The 19,188-nt window shown below is 50.5% G+C and overlaps 8 protein-coding genes and 1 non-coding gene across 9 annotated transcripts; 6 read left to right on the top strand and 3 right to left on the bottom strand.

Moving 5' to 3' along the window:
• Positions 1-437: 437 nt before the first annotated feature.
• On the top strand, positions 438-3,044 carry J4E82_005055 (uncharacterized protein; the record flags this gene model as incomplete). Its single annotated transcript, XM_051731325.1, has 1 exon — positions 438-3,044. The coding sequence occupies one exon, from the start codon at positions 438-440 to the stop codon at positions 3,042-3,044; it is 2,607 nt and encodes an 868-aa protein (XP_051589006.1).
• A 640-nt stretch (positions 3,045-3,684) lies between these two features.
• On the bottom strand, positions 3,685-5,418 carry J4E82_005054 (uncharacterized protein; the record flags this gene model as incomplete). Its single annotated transcript, XM_051731324.1, has 4 exons — positions 3,685-4,119; positions 4,171-4,855; positions 4,903-5,244; positions 5,294-5,418. 4 exons carry the CDS (start codon positions 5,416-5,418, stop codon positions 3,685-3,687), a joined length of 1,587 nt encoding a protein of 528 aa, XP_051589005.1.
• A 1,959-nt stretch (positions 5,419-7,377) lies between these two features.
• On the top strand, positions 7,378-7,488 carry J4E82_005053. The gene has a single exon. It is a non-coding gene; the product is annotated as a tRNA-Pro (tRNA).
• A 779-nt stretch (positions 7,489-8,267) lies between these two features.
• On the top strand, positions 8,268-9,303 carry J4E82_005052 (uncharacterized protein; the record flags this gene model as incomplete). The annotated part of the gene is made up of 4 exons (XM_051731323.1): positions 8,268-8,338; positions 8,391-8,403; positions 8,461-8,521; positions 8,573-9,303. 4 exons carry the CDS (start codon positions 8,268-8,270, stop codon positions 9,301-9,303), a joined length of 876 nt encoding a protein of 291 aa, XP_051589004.1.
• A 797-nt stretch (positions 9,304-10,100) lies between these two features.
• Positions 10,101-11,190, top strand: J4E82_005051 (uncharacterized protein; the record flags this gene model as incomplete). The annotated part of the gene is made up of 3 exons (XM_051731322.1): positions 10,101-10,152; positions 10,202-10,776; positions 10,825-11,190. The coding sequence occupies 3 exons, from the start codon at positions 10,101-10,103 to the stop codon at positions 11,188-11,190; spliced, it is 993 nt and encodes a 330-aa protein (XP_051589003.1).
• A 393-nt stretch (positions 11,191-11,583) lies between these two features.
• Positions 11,584-12,914, top strand: J4E82_005050 (uncharacterized protein; the record flags this gene model as incomplete). The annotated part of the gene is made up of 2 exons (XM_051731321.1): positions 11,584-12,076; positions 12,127-12,914. 2 exons carry the CDS (start codon positions 11,584-11,586, stop codon positions 12,912-12,914), a joined length of 1,281 nt encoding a protein of 426 aa, XP_051589002.1.
• Positions 12,915-13,467: 553 nt separating this feature from the next.
• On the bottom strand, positions 13,468-14,226 carry J4E82_005049 (uncharacterized protein; the record flags this gene model as incomplete). Its single annotated transcript, XM_051731320.1, has 5 exons — positions 13,468-13,760; positions 13,811-13,918; positions 13,980-14,057; positions 14,112-14,151; positions 14,221-14,226. 5 exons carry the CDS (start codon positions 14,224-14,226, stop codon positions 13,468-13,470), a joined length of 525 nt encoding a protein of 174 aa, XP_051589001.1.
• A 2,122-nt stretch (positions 14,227-16,348) lies between these two features.
• Positions 16,349-17,914, bottom strand: J4E82_005048 (uncharacterized protein; the record flags this gene model as incomplete). The annotated part of the gene is made up of 1 exon (XM_051731319.1): positions 16,349-17,914. The coding sequence occupies one exon, from the start codon at positions 17,912-17,914 to the stop codon at positions 16,349-16,351; it is 1,566 nt and encodes a 521-aa protein (XP_051589000.1).
• Positions 17,915-18,133: 219 nt separating this feature from the next.
• Positions 18,134-19,182, top strand: J4E82_005047 (uncharacterized protein; the record flags this gene model as incomplete). The annotated part of the gene is made up of 2 exons (XM_051731318.1): positions 18,134-18,211; positions 18,334-19,182. The coding sequence occupies 2 exons, from the start codon at positions 18,134-18,136 to the stop codon at positions 19,180-19,182; spliced, it is 927 nt and encodes a 308-aa protein (XP_051588999.1).
• Between the last annotated feature and the right edge of the window lie 6 nt (positions 19,183-19,188).

Genomic DNA, 19,188 nt, shown 5'->3' with positions numbered 1-19,188 from the left:
CGTTCAGAGACTTGGCTAGGGAATCAAGGGCTGTTATAAAACCAATTAGAAAACCTCTTCTTGGCTGGTGTTTGGGATTTGTGCATAAGTCTACGATAAAAGTCCCAACAAGAAGAACCCGCGTCACTCGTTGGAATGCTCATGGTATTCCATCGACCTTCACTATGCTATCACGTCCTCACAATGCTTTGCTGTATCGCTCAGATGTTTCACTATGTCTATCAGATGGTATGCAGTTGCTCTAGGGTGAGAGGTATTGTGCTACACAGAAGAATTTTTGAGACAATGTATAGTCCGACAATGAAAAAGGACGGATAGAATGCGTCCATCAAACTAGAGCTGAAAGCCAAACTCCAATACTTCAAGCATAGGAATCTTGCAAACATATCATAAAACAAGAGTCTCGTACGGGTGACGAATTGACGGGTACCCTAGATATGAGCGACAAGGCAAGGCAAGAATCGCGGGACGACCCTTCGCAGATTGATGGGGATAATAAACCTACGTCGCTATTTTCTCTTGATGAAGAAGCAGACCCGATGCACGGGAAAGAGGAGGAGCAGAACGGTGATACACCATCGAGCCGTGCCGTCGAAGAGCATACCCGAAGAGAGGAGCATAATATGCCCAGATCTTCACTGCGATCGAATGTATCGTCGTTTGCTGCTCCTACCAAAGCTTCAGAAGCGAAGAAGAACGAAAAGATCGAGCTTGCTCAGTTTGTGAAGAAACCATCTTTGGGCAAAGAACTGCCTGGCTGGACAGGTCTTAACATACAGTCTCAAACGCCCTCTGTGCCTGTCAGCCCACGCCCGAGTCTGAACCGGCACCCTACTACTAGATCTCCTTCCCCTAAGAACCATGATCGTATAAGCGGCACTTCGTCACGGATGGAGAAGCATCGCGGAACAAGAAGTCAGAGTCTTGTTTTTGGTGTGTCTGATGAAGAGGAAGAGGAAGAGGACGTCGGAGTAAGACTAGAAGAGCTACCTGTGATAGAAAATGAAGCTCTGGAGGAAGCATCGTCAAAGCAGCGAATGCAAGTTGAGGAAGAGGAAGTACAGAAGGAAAAAGACCCGCTTATACATAAGGAGAAAGAGCTTGAAGAGATAGATGCTTTCATAAAGAAAGAGCCACCCAAGTGTCACGTTGAAGAGCATGAGGTTGGGTTTGACGTATCGCCAGACCAAACTTCTCCCTTGACCAAACATGGCACAGCGTTGCCATTAGAAGAGGTTTATGTCAAGGATCTTGAACCGCAGATCGAAACACCCCAAGACCAGGTCGAAAGCATGTCGCAACGCGGTACAGAAGAAGACGGGACGGGTGCCGTTGCGATTACTACCCATAACAATGACATCGCGTTAGATAAGATTCTTGCAGAACAGGAAAAGCTTCAACACGAACTTACTCAAGCGGAGACACAGCGTGATGAGGCAATACGACAATGTGGTACAGTACAAGCAGATTTAGAAACCGTCAAAGACGACACTAAGAAGTTGAAACAAGAGAACGACAAGCTAGTCACACAACTCCGGGAGAGTAATGATCTAATCGCAGCGCGCAATGCTCGCGAGCCAAACCTACCGGCTCTTGAAGCGATTGAAGCGGAGAATCGGAGGCTTCGAGTGACAGTCGACAAGAAAGAGAAAGAGCGGAGTGATGCAAATGCATGTTGTGAGAATCTTGATGATCAGCTCAGGGATACTCAAGAGAAGCTAAAATATCAGGTAACGTCCATCAAAGAGCTGTGCCAGATTGTCGACCTGATGTCTCGAAGTGTATCTCAGGGCGATGACGTACCCATCCCCCACCCCGACACCCTCAACGAAAGTCTTGCGCAAGCTTCCGAGATAGAAACGTTGCAGATTAAGATCACCCAATTGATTGGAACGTTTAATGAGGATCTCAAGAAGTGGCAAGGCAAGAGCAGGGGACTGGAGCGTCAAGTAGCGGATCTAGAATCCAAGATTGTTGAACAAAAAGAATTCATGGTCGTACAGAAAGAGGAATTGCTAAGCTCTAGTCTACAGAGCCCGCTGCTCTCGCCGGAGATGCTGTCAGACAGAGATGAGTTCAAGGAATATTACCAGCGAGAACGACAGAAGCGCAAAGAAGTAGAGCAGGATCTCGCCGAGGTGGAGAAGGTCTTGTCGCATCTTCACCCAGAGAACGAAAAGCTGCAGTCTGATTTCACCAAGGCACAAGAAGAGCTTGCAGATCTGCGTCCCAAAGCCGATCAGTTGATGAGAGACGCGAATGGGTGGAAAGAAGACTCTGAAGAAAAGAAGTCGCAACTTGAAGAACGCACACACGCCTTCGAAACCAGTACCGATCAGCAAAGGCAGGAGACTCTCCGATACATTAGGGACTACTACAAGAAGACTAATGACGAAGCATATTGGGAAGTCGAAGGTCTACAGAAGAAGCTCGCAACCGTGGAGGAAGAGCGTATAGCACTTGAACGGAATTTTGAACAAGCAAAGGTGGAAAACGCGCATTTAGCGGATGGTGTCACTCGACTACTGAAGAGGAATAAGAAACGGAACGCAGATATTGGGAAGATACAAGAAGCGGTCATATACGGCGAAGATTTCCCCGACCTTTCAGATGAAGATGAAAGCTCATCTTCGAGTTCAGACTCCACAATCTCAACACCCACTCATCCGATTGACCTTGTCAGGAGACGAATACCCATCCCACGCTGTCATCTTCCCAAAGCATTCAATGTACGTGAGGGCAAGATATCTGCTTACAAGGAAGAACTGCAGAGCATGCGAGAGCAAGCATTGTTCAACGCGAGCGTCAAGCCACCCATGTCTTTCAAAAACAGGATTAGCGTCGGACGCACCGACATCATGGAAAAGGTGCGTGAATGGAAGATGGGAAAGTCCTATCCACCGAAATGTTCGGAGTGGGGGGAGCTGAGGAGAAGAAGCGCGTGGGAAAGGTGGAATGGAGAGAACTGGGCGAAGGAATTTGCTCAGGGGAATGACGTTGACATTTTGAAACGGAGTGGACTTTGGAATGAGGTTTGGGATTAGTAGTTGCATTTGAAGTTCTAGTGAAGGCGACAGCGGAGTATCTAGGCAGGTTCGGAAGACTGAGTTCATGATTACCGTGCGATGGTCTATTGTTGGTCAATCTGTACCCTGCCAATGTTGGCGTCTATATCCAGGCTGCCATGAAAATAGATTGCGGTAAATGTCGTACTTGTCCTCGACCCCTTTCATTCTGCACTCATGACATAGGCTCTTTGCAATGTCGATATCCGGTGCGATGTTGTTGATCAGAGAGGCACATTCAAAATGTAGACCTAAAGGGCCTAAGATAGCGAGACCGTGACTGCAGTTGCTTCCGTGACGTCTCATTAGTACTTGGCAATTTTCACAGTGGATGCGAACGAAGTGGCACATAATTAGTCGTTTCGATGGATGGTGTCGGGGTGAGGTTCAGGATGAGCGTGAGAGAGTGTTCATTACATGAAAAGGTAACACATTGGGACTACGTGTTTGAGGCTAGGTAACCACGTAGCCTTATTGCAGTAGCTACACGTTTCGCACTGCACACCACTAGCCACGAATGTGACAGGTCACTTAATGAAGGCGTTTGAATCAACGAGAAGAAGTCAAGTATGAGACTAATTTGTAATATATACACTAACCAATACACGCCAAAGACCGCTCATACAGCCTCCGTTGTCTGAGTTTCGTCCTTCTCCTTCTTGGCAATATTCTCAATAGTGGCAAGGGCGTCGCCTTTGGCTTGCGCAGCTGCAACGTTTTCGACGTCCTGAGCGAGGTGTGAGCTGCCCTTCTTGGTCTGCCAAGCATGTGGGCCCTCTTTGCTAAACAAGACTTCAATCTCTTCAAGAGTCTTGCCACAAGTCTCAGGGTATGTGAAGAAGAACTGAATGGATGCCAGAACACAAAGTACTCCGAAGACTACGAAAAGTCCCCACTTAATGTTGATGAAGGCGGGCGGAATGAAGAGTCCAATGGCGAAATTAAATAGCCAGTTTCCGATGGCAGCTATGCCCATTCCGGAGGCGCGGGTCTCTAGTGACCACACCTCAGCGGCGTAGACCCAGCAAATCGGCGCAAGCGTAAGCGCGTAGATCTGGTGTAGGGTTAGTATGGTCTCTACAAGATACGGAAAGACGTTGCTTACGATGATCAACAGGTATGAGAACGCAATGACAGTGTACGCGGGTGACCCGGTAACCTCCATGACGACGTTTTTGTCGCCGCCGACACCATCGGGTACATAGGTATAATGGGCTCCCAAAACTCCACCAACAACAAAATGGCAAAAGGCCATCGTGATTGCACCCCAAACCAAAAGTGTTCTGCGGCCAATCTTGTCGACAAAGAAGAACATTATCGACGAGAAGATAATAAACAAGGCGTACTGTACGCCAGATGAGATGAGCTTGGTGTTGCCTTGGAGACCTGCCATGGCGAAGATGTAGACAACGTAGTAGGTCATGACATTGGCACCCGAAAGCTGTTGCCATGCTTGGACAGAGAAACCAGCAAGCGTTCGCTTCCACATGCCGTTCACAACGAACTTTCTCCATCCTTGGGGAGCTAGACGCTCAGCAGTAAGGGCGGTTACAATCTCTTCGTATTCGGCGATAACATAAGGATCTTCGATGTTGCCGTCGGCTTGAATGGCGGCAAGAATACGGATCGCTTCTTCTGTGCGGTCGACCTTTGCAAGCCATCGGGGAGACTCAGGAAGGAATGGCAGGCCAATCATGAACATGACACAAGGAACGAACTGGATTCCCCAAGCGGTGCGGAACGAAGCGGTTGCGCCAGGGATAAACGTACAGCCATAACCGATAAAGTACCTGGAAAGTATGAGCCTAGCTACTTTCCTCGTGCATAATTCACTTACATGATAAGAATACCCCATTCGATAGCGAGCTGTTGAATGATGATGATGGCACCACGCTGCGAGTGTTTCGAAATTTCGGCAAGGTACACAGGCACCTGAGATGACGTGATACCGACTGTTACTCCGTTCAAGACGCGACCGGCAATGAGCATGCCGCGACCAGTGCAAGCGACCTGTACGGCGGTGCCGACAAGCCACCAGAGACAGGCGAACACAAGAGCATCGCGACGACCGAACTTGTCAGAGATGGGACCAGCCATAGCACTACCGACTACTGATCCAGCAGCAAGTGCAGAGCCGATGGCTCCCTGGACAACACCAGATGGGTTGTCGAAATAGTCGCTGTCGAGAGTTAGTGGATGTGCTAACAAATTCGACAGTCATGACTTACAGGTACTGGTTGGATGGAATGATGGCACTCATTGATGAGATGTCAAATCCGAAGAGCATACCTCCCATCGTGGCAACAATTGCCAAAAAGTAGACATTATAGATCTTGGGGAACTTTTCAAACATCTTGACTAGAACCTCTCCAGAGCCTTGGGTTGATGCAAAGATGGCAGTCTACTGACCTGTCGACCCACGTTCGCGGGGAAGGTTGAATATAAAGCTTCAAGCAGTCGGCACTACATGCCGGTTTGTTCAACGCGATAATCATCTCGCTTGAAGTAGCCTTCTCCACTGAAGTCCTTGCTCCGCATGAGGCTCCCCATACTGACACATTCGTTGGCCAGGTAAAATGGTTAAAATGCGGATTTACCGTTATGGGTATAGCGGCCGCACGCCGAGAAGCCAGCCGTCTTGAATATCGGAGAGAAACGACATCGAGTCAGTGTCGGACCCAGATTGATTCGTGGAAAATAGTGAGTCTGGAGATGTTGGGGTTAGACTGGAGGTGGAGACACGGACGCTCAAAGTCGGAGAGATGTGGAGATCGCCTCACCCGCGTTGTGCAGTGTCGATGTCGTCAGTGGCGCCGCAGCCGAACCGGCGGCTCTTTTACGAAGCTTTCCGGGGTCCGATGGCACGTTGCAAGGCTGCTAAAATGCGACGATGTTACATGTGAACTGGAAATATTTCCTGATGCGATATGGTTTCCGCGTGTCGTTGGGTGATTGGGCAGGAGTGCGACAGAGTGGTGTGAACGAACGGGGCGCGATCATTCCTCTGCTTGGCAACGTCCGCCCTCATCTCCCGATTTCTACTCAGCATCGCGATGTTGTTATTGGCATGCAGCTTCGCACGCATCGCATTACAATGTTGTGGTTGATTCAAGACGAAAGACATGATGTATGGGAGGTAAAATTGACAAAGGCCTTGCCAAATTCTGACAGTTCATTAGAGGCAAATCTGGAATTTGCGCAGCTGCGATTCAATAAACCTTGTCATGATCGGGGTTACGAGGACGTCGGGAACGTTGGGTTTGCTCATCGATGATCCTTTCTGCCTTTCCTCGTGCTCGGGCTAACTAATTGCGCATCAAACCACGAACCATCACATTGTAGGAATGTTGGAGCGAAATGACCCTAACATCAGGCCACTCGACACGGCTACGCGTATGAATCCTAGTTCTAGTATGTAGCTATGTTCGCAGGACTTGGCCAATGCAAGGCCAAGTTCGAAAAGTCATCCAAGCAGTCGACAGCACAAATTTGGTCAAGAAAAGCTTTGCGCAGGATGCAAAAACGTTGATAGTGAAATCTGGATATGATCCGATGCAACTGTAACCACTAAAACTCGTTCAGAGGTTAATCATGACATCCACCGCCCAGATTGCTGGACCGGACACCTATATCCGTGATATAACATACATGCGGCTTTCGTGTGCGTGGCAAATACTCGGGAAGGCGTATAAACCGTGTGAAGTTGTGATGCGTGCAATAGTCTGCGTCATTGACTTTTGAGTTGGAGATGTTTATCGCATGACCGCGCCATTGCTCACACAAGATTTTTGACAATGAATTTTGTTTCTTCACACGATTTGAATAGAACCTGGCTTCATAGAAGAATGCTCGCGCAAAAGAGAATCGCAAGTACGGCGGAGATTGAGTGTATCGAGAACTGTCGTTGAGACAAATCTCAGGTTCCCCCAGTCGGCATCACTAGAATTTTCACTAACAAATGGTATACCAGGCATTCTCAGGATCTGGGGTTTGATGCCGTTAGACAGGAGCGCTCAGTATTCAGGTAAAGTTTTGGTGTTCGAGTTCGGGTTTGCCGCCCCCTGAACCGCCCGTGTCTGCGCGGCTAAGTTCGGCCACCATACCAACACTGGCAGTATTTTCCCCGTTCTGATGGCTGAAAGTCCACAATTTTTTGTGGAATTGTCAATGTCTATCGTGCCAACAAGCTCCGCGTGGTTTTGGAATTCGGTAAAAGGCCGGATTTCCTAAAAATGCAGTTTTGTATAATATTTCATTTTCTGCTTCTTTCCATCAAAACAACTTCAGCAGCTCTTCAAGAGCAGCAGAAATCGGTCTTATGGTCTAGTGGTATGATTCTCGCTTAGGGTAGACGTCTTCTGGACGCCACAAAGCCTGAGCAACAGCTTGCGAGAGGCCCCGCGTTCGAGTCGCGGTAAGACCCCTTTTTTTGCGCTTCCAGAGGCTACAGGAGGCCCTACAGACATCACAGAAGCTTGGGATACGTTCAGATACATCCCTAGTTCATTTGGGAAGCTTCTGGCTATCTGTGCTCATGCTTTGATTACTTACATGTCTTTTTTTGACCAAAACTCGGCCCTCCACAGCTTGAACAAGATTCAAGCATCACATACGTGTATTGTCGAGTTTGGAGGTTCACTCAGACTTTCCCCAACGTTTCTTGACCCTTTGGAGTGGTTTGCTAACTGTGCTGGGCTTGTGCGTGGACGATTCCACTTTCTGGTTAGAACTTCATGCGACAAAAGCAAAGAACACTCAGGCATACCACACGCACACATGCAAATATAAACATTCCTTATCTATTTTCCAGTACCTCTCGACCGGTTAAAATTGTCCGCTAGCTACATATTTCCATGTGTGGCACATTTACTTTTTTGGTCTCTATTTTGTTCCCGACAACGCTCCTTGCGGAATCCACGAACCTCAACAACTACGGATCCGGCGAAGACAAATCTGCAATACCCTTCTACCAACCTCTTCAGATATCTCTGCCTTCTCCTATCTGGTTTGCACGTTTCTATAGATAGTGTTTTCGTCTTTAGGTAGCGTGCAAAGTGGATCCCGAGGTCACTTTCAGGGGTCATAGCGCGAACCGTCCTGCTTCAAGTAGAAAACCATTGCAAACAACATCTGGGCAACCTTACCGACCTCACAGCATCAGAAGAACCTCATCTTCGCGGCCCGCAGTTATCATACTTCACGATGCAGTTGCGATGGGACTATCCGAATGAATACATTGTAGGAGCTTGGGAGCCCAAGACGTCGAACCACAAGTGAGTTTGGGTATGGTGCCTGGATTGACTGAATTTAGCTGACCTGGTATAGCTTTTGTGAAGAGGTATGCGAAAATCAATGAGCCTGAACGAATGCAATGAGGATTGACGAATGAATGAAGGACTACATCATCACACAGTACATCGGCGAGTTCATCAACACCCTTACCAACATCACCTACGGTCCGTGCAATCCTCCATCAAAGCCAGAACCATAAACTCACTCACTTCCAGTCATCTACGGCCTCCACGGCCTCCGCCGTGTCGCCCCAAAACCTGATGGCGGACTAGTTTCGACACTCGCATTCCCCTACTGGGGTCTAATCGGCGTGGGCGTCCTATCAGCCTGGTTCCACGCAACCCTAAAGTACCACTCGCAAATGGGCGATGACCTATCCATGTTTCTGGCCGTAGGGGCCATTCTGCATCAACTCCTCTGCTTCGGTGCTACGCAATCGGAGCGCCAGAAATACACCTTCTACATCCTTGGCAGTCTAATTCCCATCTCCGTCTACCATGTCTGGGCCGACGAGATCATCATGCACGAAATCGCCTTTGCAGTCATGATTTTCCTCGTTAGCAAACAGACGCGCGCGCTGATCAAGAAGCAAGTCAAGAACGAAGAGAGCAGAAAGAAGTTGGGCAGCATGGCTACGTTTGGCATTTCAACAGGCCTGTTTGGGTACTTCCTTTGGAATATCGATTTCCACCTTTGCGCGTATGTCACGCAATTTAAGCGCTATGTTGGGCTGCCTTGGGGATTCTTGTTTGAGTTGCATGGGTGGTGGCACATTCTGACTGCTATTGGAGCGTATGTGGGTATGGCACTGGTGGAGTACCTTGTCACTATTGAGGAGGGCAAAACAAACACGGTCGAGGAAGGGTTTGTCTGGCCTGTCAAGGCTGTGCTGAGGGACTTGGACGGCGTTGAGCGAAAGGGTGTAGAGAGCAAGAAGACGATGTGAGAATGTGTTGGAGCATGGGCTTATAAGTTGAAAGGATCGACAAAAAACTTGGGCACTTGTGTATCGTACATGTATTACAGTATAGTCATGGAGATAGGTTGACAATTAAGATGAATTCACTATTGCTGTAGGTTGTCCGGAATATTCTAGGTCTACTTCAAAGGCACGTACTATATTGTACAATTTAGCTGTTGCTTAGGCTTTGTGGCGTCTAGAAGACGCCTACACTAAGCAAGAATCATAACACTAGACATAACACTAATTAGTACTGCTCTTAGAGAGCTGCTGATGTTGTTTTAATGTAGAGTACGATATTTAGCAAAAGCATAAGCTTCTTATTGCCGCAAGTGTTTGAGCTTGATCATGAGTGCCGGCTCCACGGCTCAGCCAACTTCCGTATCAACACACAATAACGATTTCAGCTTACCAACTCCATTTCGGACAAATTATCAAACTACACATTGTGTGAGATGGTCGCGCGCGCATTCCGCTGGAGCTATCGTGCAAAGTCCATCCTCTTACGCCACACCCGCTTCTGATTGGCCGCGCGGAGTTAAGATCTGGGCCCGGCAGATGCATGTGGAACCCAGCGTCATCACATCCAGTTACATAAAAATGATTTCGGGCCCGAGAAGACTACCATTCGATATAAGAGCTTCGTGGAAGAACGGCGAAAAGGACATCAAACAACAACTGCTACAACCACACGAGCAATTGAGCATCATCAATCAATTTATAGAAGCTCCATCTACCCCACCATTATCTACGAAACTTCACAGAAGCACCAACCAACCAACATGCCTGAACTCGTCGGAAAGACTGTAGGCCCAGTGGGCTATGGCCTCATGGGTATATAAACCATCACCTACCTCGATTCCAGTATTCTAACACATCACAGGCCTAACATGGCGCCAGAACCCACCGCCAGCCGAGCAGAGCTACGAAGCTATGCGCACGGCACTTTCGCTCGGCGCAAACAACTGGAACGGTGGCGAACTCTACGGCTCCCCAGAGCGCAACTCTCTACACCTTCTCAACGAGTACTTCACCAAGTATCCAGGTGACGCAGAGAAGGTTGTCCTGTCCATCAAGGGTGGACTCAAGAAGGGCGAGATGGCGCCCGATGGCAGTCGCGAAAACATCAGGCGCAGTATCGATGAGTGCTTGAAGGTCCTGGATGGCAAGAAGAGCCTAGATCTTTTCGAGTGTGCCAGAGTCGATCCCAAGACACCAATCGAAGAAACTGTCGGCTACATCGCCGAGTACGTCAAAGAGGGCAAGCTCGGCGGTATTAGCTTGTCAGAGGTTGGCCCACAGTCGATCCGCAAGGCGCATGCTGCACACCCCATCTCGGCGGTTGAGGTAGAGTTCTCGCTCTGGAGCACTGAGATCCTGGAGAACGGCGTGGCGGCGACGTGCGCAGAGCTGGGTATCCCCATCATCGCCTACTCTCCTCTTGGACGCGGGTTTCTGGTAAGCGCATCTTTTTCCAACTGAAGACTTACTGCTAACACATGGGAGACTGGCAAGTACAAGAAGCACGAAGACATCGAGCCCGACTCTATGCTTCATCACTTTCCTAGATTCCAGCCCGACGTCTTTGATGAGAACATTAAGCTACTCAACGCTGTCGAGGATATGGCCAAGGCAAAGGGAGCCACACCAGCTCAGATTGCCCTCGGCTGGGTACTCGCGCAGAGCGGTGCCAAGGGTATGCCCACCATCATTCCAATCCCAGGTGCTACAACGTCGGAGAGGATTCAGGAGAACACGAAGCCGGCGCAGCTCAACGACGAGGAGAAGAAGGCGCTGGACGAGATCTTGAAGAGGTTTGCCCCAACTGGTAGCCGATATCCCGAGTCTATGTCGGCATTGCTGTCCGCATAGATAAGTGCAGATCTAGTCTGAAGCATGTTAGCGCTGTAGTTGTAATGCAACAAGCTTAATGTGTATGAGAGTAGTAGATCAGAAAGAATTGTAGTGTAGAGCTAATCCACATTCGAGCAGCCGTGAAGCGACTCTTGAGAATTGCAGAACTCTGGAATAGATCATCATGAAGACGGGGCGAAGGAACTAGCAAAAAACTTACCTGTAGATGTTTATGGTGAAGAAGTGTGGAAGAAGGACGTGAGATGCGCAGAGCTGACCAAAATATGCGACGGAAGCTAAACGGCTGGTCAATGCACCTCTCCGCTAGACGTCCAACGCGCCAGCCGTCGTCACGCTCACCTCCCCCAAACGCGCCCAGAGCAGCTGGAACATTCACATCAAACCGCCAACATGGACTCCCCTTCAGAGCTCTCCGAGTACGGCAGCGATGATTTTCCCGAAGACATCAAAGGCCGCCAGTACGAAGCCACTCCTGACCACGACCCGCGCCCAAGCAAGCGACCACGTCTGAACATTCGCGCGCCATCTTCACCACCTCACATCAACACGATGCCGCCCGAAGAAGAGGGCGATTTGTCTGAAGACACGGATGGCTCTGTTCCCGCGTCGCCACACCACCACCCGGGCATGTCGCAAGACGACGACTACGGCCAGGAACAGGTCACCGTCTGCAAGTGGGACGGCTGCACAGCGGGTGATCTCCAGAACATGGACAACCTGGTCGAGCATCTCCACGACGATCACATTGGCACAAGGCAGAAGAAGTACAGCTGCGAGTGGAGCGACTGCACGAGGAAAGGCATACCACACGCCAGTGGCTATGCGCTAAGGGCACACATGCGCTCTCACACGAGGGAGAAGCCCTTTTACTGCACGCTTCCCGGTACGTCACGGCCCCAGTCTCGACTCCCCCAGTATACTAAACTTTGCTAGAATGCGACCGCTCCTTCACCCGCTCCGACGCGCTGGCCAAGCACATGCGAACTGTCCACGAGACCGAAGCCCTCCGTCCTTCTGATCCTGTTCCCAAACACCACTCATCCAACCCCACAAACAACAAGCAGCGCCTCAAGCTTGTCCTGAACAACGAGGCCAAGAAGCTGCCACACGACAAGGCCTCAACGCCCGGCTCCCCATCCTCACACTCCCACCCCTCGAACAGCGCAACAATCCCGCCCAACGCACCTGCAACAGATGCCGACTACGCACACAACAACGTCGTCTACCTGCAAGACCTCGCAAACCCAAGCGCGCCGACGCTTGTGCAGTTCCCACCGGACATCGAGTTTACGCCCGAAGAACTCTCGAAACCCGTCCCAGACCTATTCCAGCTACTACGTCGGCAACTGCTTTGGGCGACACAACAAGGCGAACAACTGCGCGCCGAAGCTGAGGAGCTAGAGAAGGTGCGTCAGGAGGAATGGCAGGCCAAGGAGCTTCTATTCGAGAACTTCATGGAAGCACAAGCCGCAACCGAGCGGCGGCGACGAGTCGAGGAAGGCATGCCAGATGACATGGAGGGCTGGCAGTCTGTGGAGAACGACATCATTCCCGCCAAGTCCCTCCCAATGGCACCAAAGGACGGAAAGCTACCGTGGTGGCGAGACGAGACTGTACAGGCCCAGCGACCACAGATCAAGGATGAGCTCCAGCCACCTAGGCCGCCTCCAGCGGAGCCTCGGCACCACGATGAGCTCCACCCACAAGTCCCTGTTGCTTAGAATGCTCAAGGACCGGGCCGCAAAGCATACAGGCAGGCTCCCTGCTTCGACCTATTTCATCCAGCTTTCCCCTGGGAGTTCGTCCGCTATCGTTTTGTTGCGGGTTACCAGCCACCATATATGGACATGTCATAAGCGGCCTTCCAACACTAATGCAGCGTTGAGCTTGGAAGATAATCTGGCTAGGCGGAATCAAAAGACGGGATTCAATGTTGAAAGGGGAAATAGGCGCACTCTTCTAGTGTTTGTTTGACAGTTTTCGTGTATTACTATGGGGTAGATCGACGGTTCACGGTCTCTGGGTACATTCAAGATTAAAGATACCAATTCATTTGATGCTTCCATAGTGTACAGCCTGGCTTAATCCGTGTCTGGCGATTTTTTGATGCCATATTTCAATACCCGCTTCCATGCATAACTCCCATTGTATGCCCATTTGCCCATTGTTGCTTGAGCGCTGCAGACATCCCTTCCATGCCCCTACCTCCGCCCAAAGCATGGCTTGTTAACTTTCACAATCGACCATGTTTCGACAAAAGCTGAGTATATGCGTTTACCTAGCCTTCCTCTTCTCAGCCTCTTGGTTCTTGAACGGGAATCCAGATGTCCTCTTGTCAGCACCTGTCTTCCTGCTAATGCGGCCATTGCTGCTAGCGAACAAAATGCACCAAAGCGCAATCATAGCCAGGAAGCCCGAGCCGAGCGTTGCCAGACCGAAAGACATGACACCAACCTTGGTCCACATGGCGTAGCCGTAGAAGGCGACGACTGAATGGAAGATTGCGGTTATGGTAAGGGTGGGGAGCGCGTAGGGGGCTTTGGGGTCTTCGGCGTTGGTCGTCGCTCCTGGATATGTGTTAGTTGCGGACTTTGCAAACAAAGTAAGAAAGTCGTACCCTCGGAAAGTCTACTAGAGAGTGGAACAGAGCCCGTGAGTAGAACCGTCATGATGCCCAGTGCGATGAGCGAAAACCCCAGCGAGCGGGAGAAGTAGACCTCGAGAGCTAATCATGTTCGTTAGCACCCCCTGCTTTTTCGCATTCTTGACTTTTAGAGTGTACATACTGGAGGCTTCGCGGACCTCGGGTGACAACAGTGCTACTATCATTGTTGGGGACGCAATGAGAGGCGCGGCTTGGGTTGCTGAATTCTGTCAGCAAGCTGTACGGTATCCTCGATAGATGGCATGAAGCTTACCCAGCCATGCGGCAGTGCCATAAGAGTAAAAGTAGTAGACCTGGTATTCATGTCAGCTTCTCTTCGTTGAGCAAACACCATCCCTCATCAACAGAGCTGGAATACGTACATCCATGTTGGGAGAGTTGTTAGGATATCAATCGAGGTGTCGTTTCGTTTTTGAAGTGTTACAGAGTGTTTGGAGGGAGATGCAGTCGTGAAGATGATGTTCTTGGGAAGAGTGAAAGGAAGGGTTAAACGTGGGCCTTGTGATGCAATGTCGTGTTCCTGGCGGGATTTGCGCAAGCATCCGCGAGCCACTACGTCATTCTTGCGCTAACATGGAAACCGCGGCACATGCCAACTCGCTTGTTCTGGACATTGCGCGTAATCGAGGTTACTTGGTTGCCATGCGTATTACTGCTTTCGCTCATCGTCATGATCCGTATTGCTTCATTGGTGATATGTGCCTATCATGGGCAAGCTTGAAGCTTATACGAGGGTGTGCGAGGCTGAGGACCACGTCGCTACACCTATCCAAGCTTCTTTCAATCTTGTGCCGTCATGATAGCTACAACGTCAAAGGCGTAGCAACCTCTGCGCTCCAACTCTCTCACAACACCGCACCGAGCTCGCGCATCATGCTTCGGCACCCCACGGAACACAGTCGTAGGGCAGCGACAGTGCCTTGAGAGGACACGCACGCGCCAATGATTACTATGCTCTTCTGCTGACGTATACGCTTAAATCTTCAGTCTGGGGGCGATTCACAAACTCCTCAACACCACGATAACCAGGTATATGACATGACTTACGATTTGCGCACAAGTCCCAAACAGGAAACATACTTTACCAACCATCGATCACTGTCAACGGCTGTCAGACCCGTTTCCCGGGACACCTTTACACCTCTAGCACTCAATGAGCTTGGTTGCCGTACGTCCAACGGCCAAAATATACCATAAGAGGAAGGGTATCAAGAGAAGCATCGATTACGGTAGATTGCGCTATCGGAAAAGATCCACGAACCAGGATGGAGGCTTCAATCGAAAATCGGGTCTCAGGGTCGAGGTCTGGTACGTGGCTGACGGAACGTGGTAGCGAAGTAGTCATAGACGCCGAGAAGGGAAGGAAGAAGGAAAAGCATCGATTCTCGCGGGCGACTGGACACGTCGCCTAAAAAGCAACGGTAGTCTTGTCATGAAGCTTGGGTCGTCCATGTCACGCGACTTGACATACACGGCTATTGGATCGGGGAGCAGGGACAGGTTTGGATTGAGGACAACGCATTCGTGCTGTACTGTGACCTTACTACGAACACAATGGCCTAGGATGATCAGGGCGCGAATCTTTTTCTGGGCCATGCCGACACATACGGAACCGGAGCGTAGTGCGCACATGTCACACACCGCCGTCCGCCTGTAGACCTCGGTTTCATATCCAGGCAGAGATCCAGTAGCGTTTCACATACTCAAATCTTCTCACTCACAACAAATTGCCAGAAAGGGCAATCGTCGTTTTCGCGTCGATTCCAGATGGCGTAAGGAGAATAAAAAGTTCGCACTAGGGACGTCTGGAGAGTTCCAGATGTCATAAGCTTCACCTGACATTTTTATGCACCGGCTCAGTACATCAAACAAAACCAGTGTTTGCCCAATTAGGCAACATAAATCCAAGGTGTCGATAGCAGCTCAGGCGTCCAGCCTTGGAGTTCGGGTATGGTTTGTTTTGCCATCTCCTTTTGAGGGGTCAGATCACTTACCGATCGCCCGGTGTGCCTAAGGCACGCGCTACCAAACTACAACACCATGGGCAGTCCGCAAAGGGGAATTTGAGCTTTCACTGTCGATTCCAGATATGATTTGTGGCTTGATATATGAACAAGCAAGAAGGTGCGCAAGCTCTCCAATAGGCCGCTTGTTTCTTTTGACTTCTGCGCTGTCACCGTGCCAGACGTTGGGCTACTCAGATAGGCAAGAGTAGAAAAGGTGTTGGATTCAGTAATGAATCGTAGGTGTATTCTCCGAGGGTACTGAGAGGACGTGCGCAACCTGCTCAATATGCTTAGACCGTTTGAGGGTTGGAAGGTTTGGAGCGTGGTGCCAACACGGACCCGGGGGTTTATGATACACGCTCGCATGTTCGGATGGATGGAATGACGCTAAGTCTCTAGTTTTCCGTTGTGCTGGTATACTCTGAGTGATATGTTGAACCAGCCGCTTGCTCGTTCTGGCATTCTATACAGCCTATGGAGCATATCAGCCCAACCCTAGGATGTCCAAACTCCCCCACTCCCTCACCCTTGGTCTTGAACCACCACCCCTCTTGAACCCCCTCCCCTCCATGTCTTCCTTGGCTCCAATGGTTCCACAAGCAGCAACAGCCAAACTTCCCGAAGCATGTACGAGTGATCCCACGACCGGGACCCCTCCACTATTTACAGAAACGACATCATCAGCCTCCACAGCACCTTCTCTCATGTACGGATCCCTCCAAACTCTGATCATGCCATCCGTTCCCCCAGCCCAAACCTCATGCGAGAGACCCTCGATATCATACGGTGAGGCCCCAGCATTCCAGATATCGAAACCAAGTTTCTGCCTCGTGAATGCCTTCCTCCCTGCGCAGTAACCCAAGGAGAGAGAAAAGTTACGGACGTCGTATATGAGGAGGACGTCTGAACTGCGCTCAGCGACGTAGAGATATTTGCCGCAAGGACTCCATTTGAGAGACGAAACGCCATCACCCATGACGTGATTGAGCTTCTCATTGCGAAACTTGATGCCGTTTGTTGTTCCTGGGAGGGAGAAATGTGTTATTTCGTTGCCGCCGACAGAGTCGTAGATGCCGATGTAGCGGGTCCGTGATCCTGCTGCTAAGAGGCCGTCATGCGAGGTGTGCGAGGGTGGAGAGATAGCTAGGGCGGAGACCCAACCCTTGAATCCACGGCCGCCGCCTTTGAGTTTGTTACGCTTGGCGGGGATGGTGTGGATCGTGTGGATGGGTTTGTCGGTTTCTTGGAGGTCGAATATGGCGATTTCGTCCTTTGCACCTCCAAAGAAATGGGTGGCGCCGTTGGAGTAGACGAGACTGATGGGTGCGACCACGGCTTCAGTGAGACCATTGATTAGTTTATAAGATGCTAGAGGGGTGGATATATCCACAGGCCCTGCACTTGTAGCGGGACTGGCGTCCTTGTTGGTAGCTCTCGGGGTACCCCACAACGCGTTGTGTAGACTGATATAGGTGTCTTGTCGACTGAGTAGCACAGTCGTACTGCTGGCATCTTGCAAGTTGAAAAGCGGATTGACAGCAAAGGCCCATATAGGATCGGAGGAGTGGAGAGATGCATAAGGTGCGAGATTCTGGACGACGGTCTGGCTTAGAATGTCGTTCGAGATAGGATACACAGAAAACCGACGGCTATAGTCTGATGTAAAGACGCAGCTACCGTCTGGTGACAGCTGGGCTTCTTGTATGCAGCTGATGTAACGTTCGCTATCCAACGAAGAGTCTGAGATGATAGAATCACTACCATATCCGGACTCTGATTCTGATTCTGATTCTGGTGATGAGTCTGAAGGATTCGATGAACGGCTGTCTCTATGGCGATCGTCACTTTCGTTTTCCAGTTCGTCTTGCTTTGACTGTTGTTGTGCACCATCATGGCTGGCCACCGACCTCGTCCTTTCATCCTTCACTCCATCTGATTCGGCAGAATCTACGTTCCCATGCACTTCCTCATTCTGGCCCTTCTCTTGCACATCGCATTTCGAAACCCTCGTGCTAGCCAGACATCTGACACTGATAGCCGAACCGCTCATCGTTCAACGCGCCATGTTCTTTTATGAAATCCCCCCACTGAATACGAATAAAAAAATCTGCAATCTCGCAAACCGGGAGTTGTGTCAGAAAAGTATTCCAAGTGTTAAAGAGAGCCAGCCAGTCGGGAAGAAGGTGCAGCTAGCTTGCGCACAGACGCTTCGTTCCTGGAACTCATCGTCTCGAGAACGTCGTCATGGGTCTCGAATTACTTTCCCACCATGCTGCACGCGCTCGACTCCAAGTCAGCACCACCACCACAAGCATGGGTTGAGTCGCCATACTTGCGGTCGCTCATTGTAAGTACTTACCCTGATCACCACCAGAATATTACCATCCCTTTCCACCCAACCTCCGAATATCGGATTTGGTGCGACTCTTCGCATTTCTTACAAAACAGCCCACTTACACCCCACCCTAGGCCGGCGGCATGGCAGGCACGACAGTAGACCTCTCTCTCTACCCTCTTGACACGCTTAAAACCCGTCTCCAATCTGCATCCGGTTTCGCCGCAGCCGGCGGCTTCAATGGCATATACCGCGGCGTGGGCAGCGCAATCGTCGGTTCCGCTCCCGGTGCCGCCCTCTTCTTCATAACATACGACACAATAAAACGATCATTCTCCCAAAATGTACCGGCTACGATCAAGTACAACGCGGAGGGAAAACCGTACAAAGAGGACGTAAGAGATGGCGGGACAGAGGCTCTGGTACACATGCTAGCAGCTAGTGCGGGAGAGGTCGCGGCGTGTGCTGTACGTGTACCAACAGAGGTTATCAAGCAGAGGGCGCAGGCGAGTCAGCATCCGAGTTCACGGGAGGCACTCGCGTTTGTGCTTAGGCAGCGGCATACCAAGGGGTTGGCGCATGTGTGGATGGAATTGTATCGCGGGTGGTCGATAACGATCATCCGTGAGGTGCCTTTCACGGTCATCCAATTCCCGCTCTGGGAGGCGTTGAAGAAGTGGCGCATGGCTAGGACAGGGAGGACGGAGGTTAGTGGATGGGAAGGAGGACTGTTGGGTAGTGTGGCGGGCGCTGTGGCTGCGGGCGTTACGACACCGTTGGATGTGTTGAAAACGAGAATGATGCTTGCCCGGGAGAAACAGCCTATGCTTACTATGCTGTCAACTATCATGAGAGAATCGGGTCCAGGGGCTTTCTTTGCGGGCCTGGGCCCGCGCGTTGGCTGGATCAGTGTGGGTGGTGCCATCTTCCTTGGCTCATACCAATGGGCGAGTAATGCCTTGGGTGGTGTAGGCGAGGACTGAAATGGT

This window comes from Alternaria postmessia (genome assembly GCF_024291825.1).
Source record: "Alternaria postmessia strain BMP 2775 chromosome Unknown scaffold_25, whole genome shotgun sequence".
Lineage (NCBI taxonomy): Eukaryota > Fungi > Ascomycota > Dothideomycetes > Pleosporales > Pleosporaceae > Alternaria > Alternaria postmessia.
Note: the sequence above shows the minus strand (reverse complement) of the source record. Positions and strands in the feature narration are given on the sequence as shown.